General features: G+C 41.7%; 1 protein-coding gene and 1 pseudogene across 2 annotated transcripts; one reads left to right on the top strand and one right to left on the bottom strand.

The window, feature by feature from the left end:
• Positions 1 to 327: 327 nt before the first annotated feature.
• ZNF485 (zinc finger protein 485) lies at positions 328 to 11622 on the bottom strand. Of its 2 annotated transcripts, XM_012475584.2 has the most exons (5): positions 11515 to 11622; positions 10963 to 11040; positions 9313 to 9439; positions 8711 to 8806; positions 328 to 1485 (listed from the first exon to the last, which is right to left on the bottom strand). In XM_012475584.2, the coding sequence occupies exons 2-5, from the start codon at positions 10984 to 10986 to the stop codon at positions 407 to 409; spliced, it is 1326 nt and encodes a 441-aa protein (XP_012331007.2). In that variant the 5' UTR covers positions 10987 to 11040; positions 11515 to 11622; the 3' UTR covers positions 328 to 406. The 2 variants fall into 2 exon arrangements, with proteins under 2 accessions (XP_012331007.2, XP_064226181.1); XM_064370111.1 differs by lacking the exons at positions 10963 to 11040; positions 11515 to 11622 and having other exon boundaries at positions 9251 to 9323.
• On the top strand, positions 11209 to 13158 carry LOC110568589 (adenylyl cyclase-associated protein 1-like; annotated as a pseudogene).

The raw sequence follows: 13158 nt of genomic DNA, 5'->3' as shown, positions 1-13158 counted from the left end.
TAGAGATGGAGTCTTGCTGTGTTGCCCAGGTTGGAGTGCAGTGGCTATTCACAGGCACAATCATGGTGCATTACAGACTCAAAACTCCTGGGCTCAAGCAATCCTCCTGCCTCAGCCTCCCAAGTATCTGGGACTACAGGCATGTGCCACCATGCCTGGCTTAGTATAGCATTTACAGCTCCACCTCATTCTTTTCAGTCACCACACAGTATTCTATAACTATTTCCATACTGACATACATTTAGGTTCTTCAAATATTTCACTAGTATGAACCTCACAATGAATAGCCTCACAAGTGAGATGTTCTCTCAGAAGTACACAGAATATTTCTGTTAAACGCATAATTTATTTAATGTCTCCTCCATGATGGTCAGAAGGAATAAACTACTCTGCACAATTTGCCACACTAACTACATTCAATGGCTCTTTCTTTGTTATGAATTTTCTTATGTTGTTTAAGGGCTGAACTTTGGGGAAAAGCTTTCCCACATTCATTACATTTATAAGGTTTTTCCCCAGTATGGAGTCTCTGATGTTCAACAAGGCCTGAGCTGTGCCGAAAGGCTTTCCCACATTTCTTACAGTGATAGGGTTTTTCTCCAGTATGAATTCTCTGATGTCCAGTAAGGGTTGAGCTCTTTGTAAAGGCCTTCCCACAGTCATGACACTGATAGGGTTTATTTCCACTATGAGTTTTCTGATGACCAGCAAAGGATGAGCTGTATCTGAAAGATTTTCCACATTTACTACAGTGATAGGGTTTCTCTCCAGTATGCATTCTTTGGTGACTAATAAGAGTTGAGCTCTTCCTAAAGGCTTTTCCACATTCATTACACTGATATGGCTTCTCACCAGTATGGATTTTCTGATGTTCCAACACAGTTGAGTTATCCCTGAAAGCTCTCCCACATTCATTACATTTAAAAGGCTTCTCTCCACTATGTATTCTTTCATGACGAGTAAGGGCTGCATTCTGAGCAAAGGCTTTCCCACAGTCATTACATTTGTAGGGTTTCTGGCCAGTGTGAATTCTCTGATGACTTAAAAGGATTGAGTTCTTTCTGAAAGCTTTTCCACATTCAATGCATTTGTGGGGTTTCTCCCTAGAATGCATCCTCTGATGGTGGATAAAGGTTGAGTGCTTCTTCAGGAACTTCCCACATTCAACACATCTGTAAGGCTGCTTGCCTGCATGAACCTTACTGTGATTTAAAAGGGATGAACTGTTCATAAAGGCGATCCCACATTCTTTACACTTATGTGGTTTCTCGCTGGTGTGATTTCTCCGGTGGCTAACGAAGGACGAATTGTATTTAAAGACTTTCCCACATTCCTCACATTTATAGTTCTTCTCTGTGGAGCTTCTGCCCTCCCAGTCCTGGCCTTTTTCCATCATGACACTTTTCATTCGCTCTCCCAGAACAGATCCTTCAGAAGTGCTTTGCTTTAGGGCTGACATCTTTGTTTCGAACCAGTAATCAGGGACTGAAAGAAAATTTTAAAAGTTCAAATGTTCTTTATGTTGAAATGCTGAAAGTAAGAGTTGTGCAAGGACTTGAATAATGTCCTATTCTACATAACTAAAGGTTATTAATGTGTCCCACTGGTGATTCTTGCTAACTGAGAAAAGATGGCCAGACTAAGGGCAGGATAAGTAAATATGATTTTAAAGAAAATAATCTATACTATAAACACTGCATTTAAGGAATGCAGTGGGCACCTAAGAAGTTCCCAAGTTAGGAAGACAACACAGAAAGCAGCCAAAGAATAAAAAAGACAAAGTGAGAATAAACACAAAATTGAGGAGAAAGGCCAGAGTCACAAAGCAAGCTGTAATTACTACTAGGGTAAATTTCTGCAGGTGGCATATTTGAGAACATTATGATGTCCCCAAGAACTTGAGAAAAACATTTCTCAGTGATGATTTAACAATGAACCAAAATTTAATTGCTCAGAGGAAAAAAAAATAGAAAAAATATTCAAGGAACCAAAATAGTCTCAGTCCAAAAAGATTTTACTATTACCTAAACTTTTAACATATCTATAAAACAACATACCTAGGCCAGGCATGGTGGCTTACGCCTGTAATTCCAGCACTTTGGGAGGCCAAGGCAGGTGGATAACTTGAGGTCAGGAGTTCAAGACCAGCCTGGCCAACATGGTGAAACCCTGTCTCTATTAAAAATTCAAAAATTAGCCAGGTGTGGTGGCACGTACCTGTAATCCCAGCTATTTGGGAGGCTGAGGCAGGAGAATCTCTTGAACCCAGGAGGCAGAAGTTGCAGTAAGCCAAGACTGTGCCACTGCACTCTAGCCTGGGCAACAGAGTACGACTCTATCACAAAAAAAAAAAAAAAAGAAGAAGAACATACCGATCAATGGGTTAACTATGTGAATCTTCTCTGGCCTTTTACAAAAGTACAGACACCAGACCCAAGACAGAGAAAACAAAATGATTCAGACAAAAACATTCTAAAAACTAATAGAGCCAAACTTGTAGTAAAATTAACAATCACCAATCAAGTCTGTTATCTAAATGCACTTTTCTTTTAAACATAAGTTGTATCTATCTATACCTAAAGATATATACACATACGTATGTATTTATACTTAGTAGTCTGGGGAGAAATTCCATACAACAAATATTAGAAATAAGACTTATTTTTTTCAAGGAAATGCAAGTTGTTGTTGTTGTTTTCTGAGATGGAGTTTCACTCTTGTTGCCCAGGCTGGAGTGCAATGGCGCGATCTCAGCTCACCACAACCTCTGCCTCTGGGGTTCAAGTGATTCTCCTGCCTCAGCCTCCTGAGTAGCTGGGATTACAGGCATGTGCTACTATGCCCAGCTAATTTTGCATTTTTAGTAGAGACGGGGTTTCTCCATGTTGGTCAGGTTGGTCTCGAATTTTCAACCTCAGGTGATTTACCCACCTCAGCCTCCCAAGTGCTGGGATTACAAGTGTGAGCCACCACGTCTGGTCAGGAAATGCGAGTTGAAGGTGAACCCAGTCAGAAACAGCCCAGATTATTCCAATGGCCTTTGATGGGATATGTGTTTAATGTATAATGATCAACTAGAGAAAATTTCAAGATACTGATTGTAAAGCTGGAAACGTGAAGACACATATGGACACCTGTTCTATGATGAGGGTGGCCTTGCGAAGCAGTGAGGAAGGGGAGGCTCTGCATTAGCATATTTTAGGAGGAAAAAATAAATACAAACCCTACCTCATACGATGCACAAAAATCCATTCTAAGAGGATGGTGAATGTAAACATAAACAAAAAATAATAAAGCTTCTAGAATTTAACACGGAAGAATATCTTCATGATCTTGGGAAAAGAAAAAATATTAGGATCACAAAAATAATAAATGTTAATAAATAATTGTTAATAATATATAATTTAAAATAAACATTTTTAATAAAGCAGGACACAAAAAGCACTGACAATAAAGAGATTGATCAATTGGAAGAACTGGGCTGGGCATGGTGGCTCACACCTGTAATCCCAGCACTTTGGGAGGCTGAGGCAGGAGGATGGCTCAAGGCCAGGAGTTCCAGACCAGCCCGGGCAACATAGCAAGTCTCCATCTCTACAGAAAAAAAAATTTTTTTAATTAGCTGAGCATGGTAGCATGTATCCGTAGTCTCAGCTACTCAGGAAGCTAAGACAGGATTGCTTGAGCCCATAAAAAGGAAGAACAGCTATTCATCAAGACCATTAACAGTCAGTGACAACACAAACCATAAAGAGAGGGATGGTACAATACATGTAATCAGTAACAGGCTCTTCAAATAGTTACCCAATCAAAGATGTTCTAAAGGACCAATAAACATTCTGAAAGTTATTTATTTATTTATTTATTTTAATACGGAGTCTCACTCTGTTGCCCAGGCTGGAGTGCAGTGGTGCGATCTCAGCTCACTGCAACCTTCGCCTCCCAGGTTCAAGCAATTCTCCTGCCTCAGCCCCACAAGTAGCTGGGACTACAGGCACGCATCACCAGACCCAGCTAATTTTTTGTATTTTTAGTAGAGACAGGGTTTCACCATGTTGGCCAGGCTGGTCTCAAACACCTGATCTCAGGTGATCTGCCCACCTCAGCCTCCAAAGTACTGGGATTACAGGCATTCAGCCCTAAAATGTCTTTAACCTCATTAAATATCAGGAACATGGATATGAAAACCACAATGAGGCACACTGCACATCCAACAGAATGAGCAGCTTCACAAGACTGACACAGGAAGTGCTAGCCAGGACATGGAACAAGGAGTGTTCTCACACACTGATGACAAAACTATAACTGGGTACAAAACTCTGGAATATTATTTGGCATTATATACTAAAGCTGAATACATACCCAACAGAAATGTAGCCACATACAAACCAAAAAATAATGTATAAGAATGTTCACAGCACTTGTAATAGCCAAAAGCTGGAAAATACCATATAAGCATCTGAATGTAAGAGAGAAACTGCCATAGAATCATACAATGAAATACTCTAGAGCATGATTTTCCAAGCATGAGCTCCAGCCCCACAGCACCAGCATCAGCATGTCTGAGAACCTGCTGAATAAAGAACTCTGCAGGGGGCCTCGCAACTGTACTGCAGCATGCATTCTGAAGCATGCTAGAGTTTTCAGAAGCATTGATCCACAGCAAAGAAATAAATAAAAATGAATGAATCTGAGAAAATGTTATGCATATGCCAGGCAAAAAATTATATGCACTATACGATTCCATTCATATAAAGTTAAAAACAGGAAAAAATAAGCTATAGTGTTAGTTCGAAGGGAGAAGAATGGGTAATAGTTGGGAGGAATCACGATGTGATTTACTCAGGAATTGTCAAAGTTCTATTTCTTAACCTAACTTTTGTTTACATGGGTATTAACTTTAAAAATACTAATTTAGGCTGTATGCATATTTTATCAACTTTTCTATATATGCACTAAATTTTTTAAAGGCTTTAAGAAAGAAAAGGGAAGTCTAGCTTATAAATCTCTTACTACTTCAATCAGAGAAACTGAAATACAAATTGCAAAATATCCAAAAAAAATGAAAACTCTACATATTATAACCTACTGAATACAACTAATACATTACGCAGACAAAGTTTAAGTCTTTAAATATTTATATTACATAAATAAGAAAGAGGAAACATCAATGAATGAATAATTAAAATGTTTAGGCGAAAGTAAATAAACCCAAGGAAAGCAAAAGAGAAAAGGAACTTAAGATTCAAAATACAGAAAACAGTAACACTAACAAATACATCCAAATGCTCTTCTTCAAAAAAATAAAACATAGCTAATAAAGGGGAAATATGAAAATATAGGAAATATGAAAAAGACATAGTAAGAAATCAGGGAAAAGTAATCAAAGATGTGGAGGATATTATAAAAAGAATCATAAAAAGCTACTTTGCTCAACACAAATAACTTGTAACCTTGAATTACTGGATACTTTTTAGGAAGCTGTAAATTACTAAAACTGTTTCATAGAGAGAGAAAATCTACTTGGACAAGTCACTACTGACAACCCTGTCAGAAAAGTACACCAATTCCTCCCCTTTGTTCTCCATCACAATAAATAAGTAAAAACAAGTCAAAGGACCCAAACCTTTAGGGAACAGCTATCATGTGAGTTAAACTAGACTAAAGGATAAAAATACGAAAGACCAAAAGTGTTTTATGAAAGTATTACAAAATTAAATCAAAGCCCAATGAAAATGGGCAGATGAAAAAGAAAATGTAAATACAGTTAAGTGCCAGTGCAAAAATGTAAATAAAAGATTAGCAAACAGAATCATCCACTGTCATATTCAGAGAATGATGTAATGTGTCATGGCCAAGATAACTGTGAATAAAATCTACCACAGAAACAGATCAAAAGGAAAAGACAAATATTTCCATATATCTTGAAAAGGCATTTAATAAAATTCAGCAACCATGCTTGATTTAAAAACTAAAATTTCTTAACAAAAGATGTGAATGAAATACTTCCTTTACATAACAATGTATAGGTATCCCAAGTCGACAGCCAGCTCAACTGAGAAGCCCAGACACAATGCAAAGATGCAAAGACAAGCATGTCCATCATTACCTTTGTTAATAAGAAGTTGATATAAAACAAACTTTTAAAAAAAATCTGTGATATGACATACAACTAATTTCTTGAATGTATAAAGAATCCTTCACATTGACAATAAAAAGATCAACAATCTAATAGTAAAATGGGCAAAGGACAGGAACAGGCAGTTCTCAGAAAAAGAAATACAAGGGTTGCTGAAAATGGTGAAGCATGCTAAATTACACTCCTGATAAGAGAAAGACAAATTAAAATCACAGTAAAATACTTTCCCCTCTCAGATTGGCAAGTATCAAAACATATAAGACACTGTTGGCTAGCTATGATAAGAGTGGCACTCATACATTGTCATTAGGCGTGTAAACATGTATTATCTCTATGAATAGTGGAAATATCCACCAAATTTGAAAATATACTTAACCTTTAACAATTCTTATAGGAGTTTATTATATAGATTTACTTGTACACTAGAGAATTGATGTGTATGAAGATAATCACTGCAACACTGTTCAGAGTCTTTATGTCCACTAAAGACAACTGATTATATAAATGATAGAACATCCATAAAGTGGAACACTATGCAGGCATTAAAAAGAAAGATAGGCTGGTGTGGTGGCTCACGCCTGTAATCCCAGTACTTTGGAAAGCTGAGGCAGGAGGATCGCTTGAGGCCACACGTTTCAGACCAGCCTGGGCAAAATAGCGAGATCTCATCTCTACAAAAAAAAAAATTTAAGAATAAATAAAATTAAAAATAAAAAAATTGGCCTGGTGTGGTGGCATGTTCCTCTGGCCCCAGCTACTCAGGAGGCTGAGGCAGGAGGATCACGTGAGTCCAGGAGGTCAAGGCTGTAGTGAGCCATGATCACACCACTGTGCTTCAGACAAGAAAACAGAGTAAGATTCTGTCTCCAAAAGAAAGAAAGAGAGAGAGAGAGAGAGAGAGAAACTCTAAACAATATAGCTATGTGAAATAATTTCTAAGATATAAATGCCAAAGTAAGAGGCAAAAGAGTATGCTACCATGTGCTTAAAGAATGCCTGGATACTCTCACAAAGTATATATCACATCTGCAAATCTCCACAAGAAACTGACACAGGGATGCCTCCAGGGAGGAGAACTGAGTGATAAGAAAGGTATATGAAGGAGACTGCACACCATTTGAAACATTTGAATATGGTACCATAAGCATGTCTAACAACTAAAAGAAAGGGAAATACATACACAGAAAAAAAAAAACATAAAATACTGAATGGCTGTGAAGTCTTTGTAGAAAGATTTACTAGACCTCTAAGTAGATGAAAGAAATACTAGGGGAAACATTGCTTGTTTTCATTACAGCTGTTTTAAACATTCTATTTCAAGTCACAACCAAAATTAAAACAGAACAAAGAATAGAAGACTGAGTGATTTTTGTTACTATATAAAGAATCCACACAAGAATTTAGGGGGAAAATGTTAAACATAGTAACAATAAGAGGAATTACTTCAAAAGCATCCCACCCACAACCGGCAAAAACCTAGGTTAATCAAGACTATGCATTACTGGTATTTTACATGAAATACAGTTATAAACATTCTCCTGAAGATGATAGAGACAAAATGACAATTAGAGTTTTAGAAGAACAAATACTGGCAGGATAAATATTTTAGGTGAGAGAAACATTCAGGCTTAGAGATTTAGAAATAAACTATGGCACAGAGAAAGTGACATACAGAAACATATACAAAGTATACACAGAAAAAAATGAGAGCCAAGAGCAAAGGATAGGAGAAAAGAGAAATAAAAGAAGATCCATAAGAAAAGGGAAGAAAATGCTTCCCCATCAATGTGTTTGCCAAAAATTACCTGAGAGCTAGAAAACCATGCTGATGTTTGGAATCTGCCACTGACACACTGACACTAGGAAGTGGTATATAGTCAGCCAGCTACCTTACATGAGAGAGTGGGTAAGGAATGGAAAATGAACAGGGGCCAGGCATGACAGCTCACATCTGTAATCCCAGCACTTTGAGAGGCCAAGGTGGAAGGATCGCTTAAGGCCAAGAGTTCAAGACGAGCCATGACTAATATAGCGAACTCCGTCTCTACATAAAATAAAAATTTAAAAATTAGCCAAGCATGGTGGTGCCTGCCTGTAGTCCCAGCTACTCCTACTCAAGAGCCTGAAGTGGGAGGATGGCTTGAGTCCAGAGTTTGAGGTTGCAATTAGCTATGCCTGCATTCCAGCATGGGTGACAAGGCAAGACTCTGTCTCAAAAAATATAAAAGAAAGAAAATGGACCAGAAGTAGAAAGAAACAAAAGACAGCCTAATCAATGCGTGGAAAGACAGAGAGAAAAATCACATAAAGAGCCTGAGGATTTCAGGGGTCTGGGAAATGGCATGGAAGGGCCTGATGCCCTCAGGAAGGGAGCAGTGCTCCCAAATGCGCAAAGACTGAGGACAAAAGCGGCCAGCCACTTGACAGGAGGATGACCTCAAAAAGAGGAAACAGAGTCAGGGTCCCAGCCCTTCTGCACCGACAGGACACTCAAAGATGAGCTTTCCAAGCAGGAGCCCCTGCACTGCTCCATGTGCTCAGCTGCTGCTGGGATGGTTCCCACCCACTCACCTGCACACGTGCCTGATGGAACCTCTCGCACCTCCATCCACGGCTCTGCCCCTTGCTCCAACTGGGTGATTAGTTTTGGTTTGGAAGAGAGAAGCCCTGTTTATAAAGAAAAAGGATCTTAGAGGAAGAAAGAAAATTAATGAAAAGGAATGTGACAGTGGTTACAAGCACAAGCAGTCACCCCAGACCTCAGTGTCAATGAGCATCTGCAAGAAGCATGGACAGATCAGGGAGGCCTAGAGGGTGGCACCCAGAATGTCCAACTCATGGAGTAAAGCAAACAGAGGGGGCAAAGTCAATTAGAAAACCAAGTCCTCCTAGAGGACAAGAAACTCCTATTTTAGGAGGCAGATGAATCATGACACAGAAGCATTCCAGAACTGTGCTAGTTGGCACGACAAAGCTGCCCATCTTAACTCTGTATGGCTCTGATCTTTCTTGAGGGGTGGAAGGAGCATAAACTCCAGCCTCTAAGCCCATTCTTAAGAAAAACAAAACAAACACAGCATTTAAGACTTTTCAATACCCCAAACCATTTACCCTGTGAAAACACAAAGTTGCCCAGCAGGTCAATCCTGAGTCAAGGAGAAAGCCATCCTCACCCACAGACACCAGATTCCCATAGTTCTCCAGCATCACATCCCTGTACAGGGCCCGCTGAGCAGCATCCAGGTGTCTCCACTCAATTCGGGTAAAGGCCACGGCCACATCCCCAAATGTCAGCAGTTCCTGCAAAACCAAACCCAATTCTGCTCATCCAGGAACCCTTGAGGGAGGCTTGCCAGGAAAAGGAAGCAAGGTGGTCAAGGCCAGCTTCTGACAGTTCTAACGGTGCTCATGGGAACCAACAAGTAAAAGCTGAGGGCTGAGGGAAGGTGTGACCATGCCTGTCCTACTCCTTCCTCAGGGCCTGGCCTCTGCTCACCCCACCCTTCATGTCACCTCATCAAAAAGGTTTTCTCTTTCTCCACCCCATCCTCTGCCACTCTGTCGCAAAACCCACTTCATTTTTCTTCACAGGATTTCTCACCACCTGACAGGAGAGGTTTGTACTGACTATCAGCACCCTCTCTAATGTGAGCTCCAAGGGGGACAGCGTGGGTCACTGCTGCCTCCTAGTCAAAAACACTGCCTGACACACAGAAGTGTTCAGGCTTTGTTCAATCAACAAATAAATAGAAACTCTGAAAAGACATGGAAAGTGATCAGCTTTATCTGAGAATTTACAGGGAGTATGATCTGACTCTGGGGCAGAATCTTTTTTGAAAAGAAAAAAAATTGCTTTTCATAACAGTAACAACTTACTGTGTATGAGGCACAGTGCTAAACCCTGAGATACATATCATCTCTCTAAATTTCTGCCATAACTATATGAAGTAAAATCTATCTTGTAGCTAAAGACACAAAGGTTCAGAGAGTTGGAAGAATTTGCTCAAGGTCCCAGGGCTGGTTGAAGGTACAGTATAAAAGGAAGCTATAAAAAGTGGTAATGAAACTAGAACAAATTGGAATGGCCATGAAATATTAAAAGGAAAAAATGGGTAAGCCTTACAAAAAATGCAAAAGGTATTTCAAATGAAATTACTTGACTTGTTACAGCAGCAGAAATGTGGGTGATCTTTAATTTTTAAAATTTTCTTTACTTGTATAATATTCAAATGTTTATCACTTCCTTTCAAAATACTAGCTATTTAATCAGCTTCTTGAAATCTTTCAAAACCTTGTTTTCTCCAGGATAAAGGCAAACTCCAGTCTGGGATTCTAGACAATGAATGTTTCCAACATTCTCAGGCCAGTTTGTTCATGTTTCCGCCCTAATGACCTCATTCAGGCAGCACTTTCCCCTAGTATCCTCAGGGATTATGCAAATCTCATTTATTCTTCAGGAAGAACGAAGGTACCCACTACTCCACTCCTCCCACCCCACCCCACACTAAAGGTCAAGAGCATGCTGCCATCACCCTTATCTTTATAGCCTATGTCTTTATACGCTAATGTGTATGTTTTTCGTCTGCCAGTTCGCAAAGTACTGTTCTGTTTCTAGCACTTTAGAAAACATGGGCAGCAATAATATTCTGGGTGAATGACTATGTAATGGTAGAGAGGACAGAAATGAAGAATAGTGGGACCCATCCAGGATCACTTCGGATAGCTTGATCCACACACAGGGCAGGGCATCGTCCGGGCAAGAAGCATAAACCCCACCTCGCTGAAACGGGTGGTTTCTCAAGAAATGGAAAAACCAAACTTGCCTGGATCTGGGCTCTTGGGGCCATCTGTCTCCTGAACTGTTCTCCCAGGCAAGGGCAGAGAATCCTTCGTAAGCCAATCTGGGAAAGAAGAGAGGAAATATGAGGAAGTCTCTCCGTGCCCTATCCTAGCTAGAACCTGCCCTCTGGACCAGGCCCCCACCTGCCCGCTCCCTCCACAGGTGGACAGACAGGTCCAGGTGGGTACGATCGGGAAGAAAGGAAAGGGAACGGCTGCTGGGATCCGGCATGGACTGCAGCCAACTCCACGACATGCACTGCAGCCAACTCCACGCCATGCACCTTTGGCAGCACGGGGGGACGGCCTTGTCAGAGTCCCAATCTGTCGGCCCGGGCGCAAGCCTCGCGCGCTCTGTGATGCACCAGCTTCGGGTAGTCGCTCTACTTAGCGCAGCCACTGCGGGTCGGCCCTGCCCACCGCTGCCGTCCCCTCCCACCCCGGCTCGCCCCTCGACCCGCCCCCGGGAAAGGCGGGGAGCACCCTCCAGGGACCCGAGGCTTCAGGGACCCAGCTTGAGGTGGCCGATCACAAACCGAATCGAGCCGGCAAGGCTGCGGAGCTGCACGCCCAAAGAGACAGCGACCACGCCACACGGTCCCAAAGGTAGCAACCTGCCAGGGGCTGATGCAGCGCTCGCCCCATGCGGAGGTGGGCAGGACCGGAAGTGGAAGTGGTTGCGGCCGCGGAGGCCTCTGGGAAACGTAGTCTGGGCCGCTCAGGGGTCTTAGGTGCTCCATCCTCAGAGCAGGTTGGCATCACCTGCGAATCTTTGAAAAGTGAATGTGCGGGAAGTGGAGGGCGACTGATCGCAGTCCGGAGGTGGTGGCTGACAAGCAAAATCTGGTAAAAAGATTGGAGAAGGCAGTGGGCCACCTGGAAGCAGTATCCCATACCTCTGATATGCACCATGGGTATGGAGATAGTCCTTCAGAAGCAGGAGCAGCTCCATCTGTGCAGGCATTTGACTCGCTGCTTGCCGGTCCTATGGCAGAATACTTGAAGATCAGTAAAGAGACTTGGGGAGACATGCAGAAACATGCGGAGATGGTCCACAGGGGTTTGAAGTTGGAGCGAGCTCTCTTGGCTACAGCTTCTCAGTGTCAACAGCCAGCAGGTAATTTCCGATTTGTTGGCACCCATCTCAGAGCAGATCAAAGAAGTGATAACCTTTCAGGAGAAGAACCGAGGAGCAAGTTGTTAAATCACCTGTCAGCTGACAGCAAAAGTATCCAGGCCCTGGGCTGGGTGGCTATGGCTCCCAAGTCTGGTCTTTATGTGAAAGAAATGATGCCGCCGTGTTTTATACAAACCGAGTCATCAGAGTACAAAGATGTGGGTAAGAATCACGTAGACTGGGTCAAAACTTATTTAAGTTTACAAGCTTACATTAGGGAGTTCCATACCACCAGACTGGCCTGAAGCAAAATGGGACCTGTAGCAAAAGAACTGAGGGGACTACTATCTGGACCCTCGGCTGGATCAGGCCCCCGGCCTCCCCCAGTCTCTACCAGTTCAGGCTCAGATGAGTCTGTTTCCCTCTCAGCACTGTTTGTGCAGATTAATTCGGGGGAGAGCATCACAAATGCCCTGAAACATGTATCTGATGACATGAAGACTCGCAAGAACCCTGCTCTGAAGGCTCAGAGTGGTCCGGTACACAGTGGCCCCAAACCATTCTCTGTACCTAAACCCCAAATCAGCCATAAAGGAGCCAGCTGTACTTGAACTGGAGGGCAAGAAGTGGAGAGTGGAAAATCAGGAAAATGTTTCCAACCTGGTGATTGATGACACAGAGCTAAAACAGATGGCTTACATACACAAGTGTGTCAACACGACATTGCAAATCAAGGGCAAAATTAACTCCATTACAGAAGATAACTGTAAGAAATATGGTCTGGTATTTAATGACATGGTGGGCATTGTAGAGATAATCAACAGTAGGGATGTCAAAGTTCAGGTAATGGGTAAAGTGCCAAACATTTCCATCAACAAAACAGATGGCTGCCATGCTTACCTGAGCAAGAATTCCCTGGATTGTGACATAGTCAGTGCCAAATCTTCTGAGATGAACATTCTCATTCCTACAGAATTCTTTAATGAATTCCCAGTTCCTGAGCAGTTCAAGACTATGGAATAGATAGAAGTTGGTCTCCACAGTGACAGAAATTGCTGAATAA

Source organism: Aotus nancymaae, unplaced genomic scaffold (assembly GCF_030222135.1).
Source record: "Aotus nancymaae isolate 86718 unplaced genomic scaffold, 86718_ANA_hifiasm-v0.15.2.pri h1tg000099l, whole genome shotgun sequence".
Taxonomy (NCBI): Eukaryota; Metazoa; Chordata; class Mammalia; order Primates; family Aotidae; genus Aotus; species Aotus nancymaae.
The sequence above is the reverse complement of the archived record's forward strand: the minus strand, read 5'-3'. Positions and strand labels throughout refer to the sequence as shown.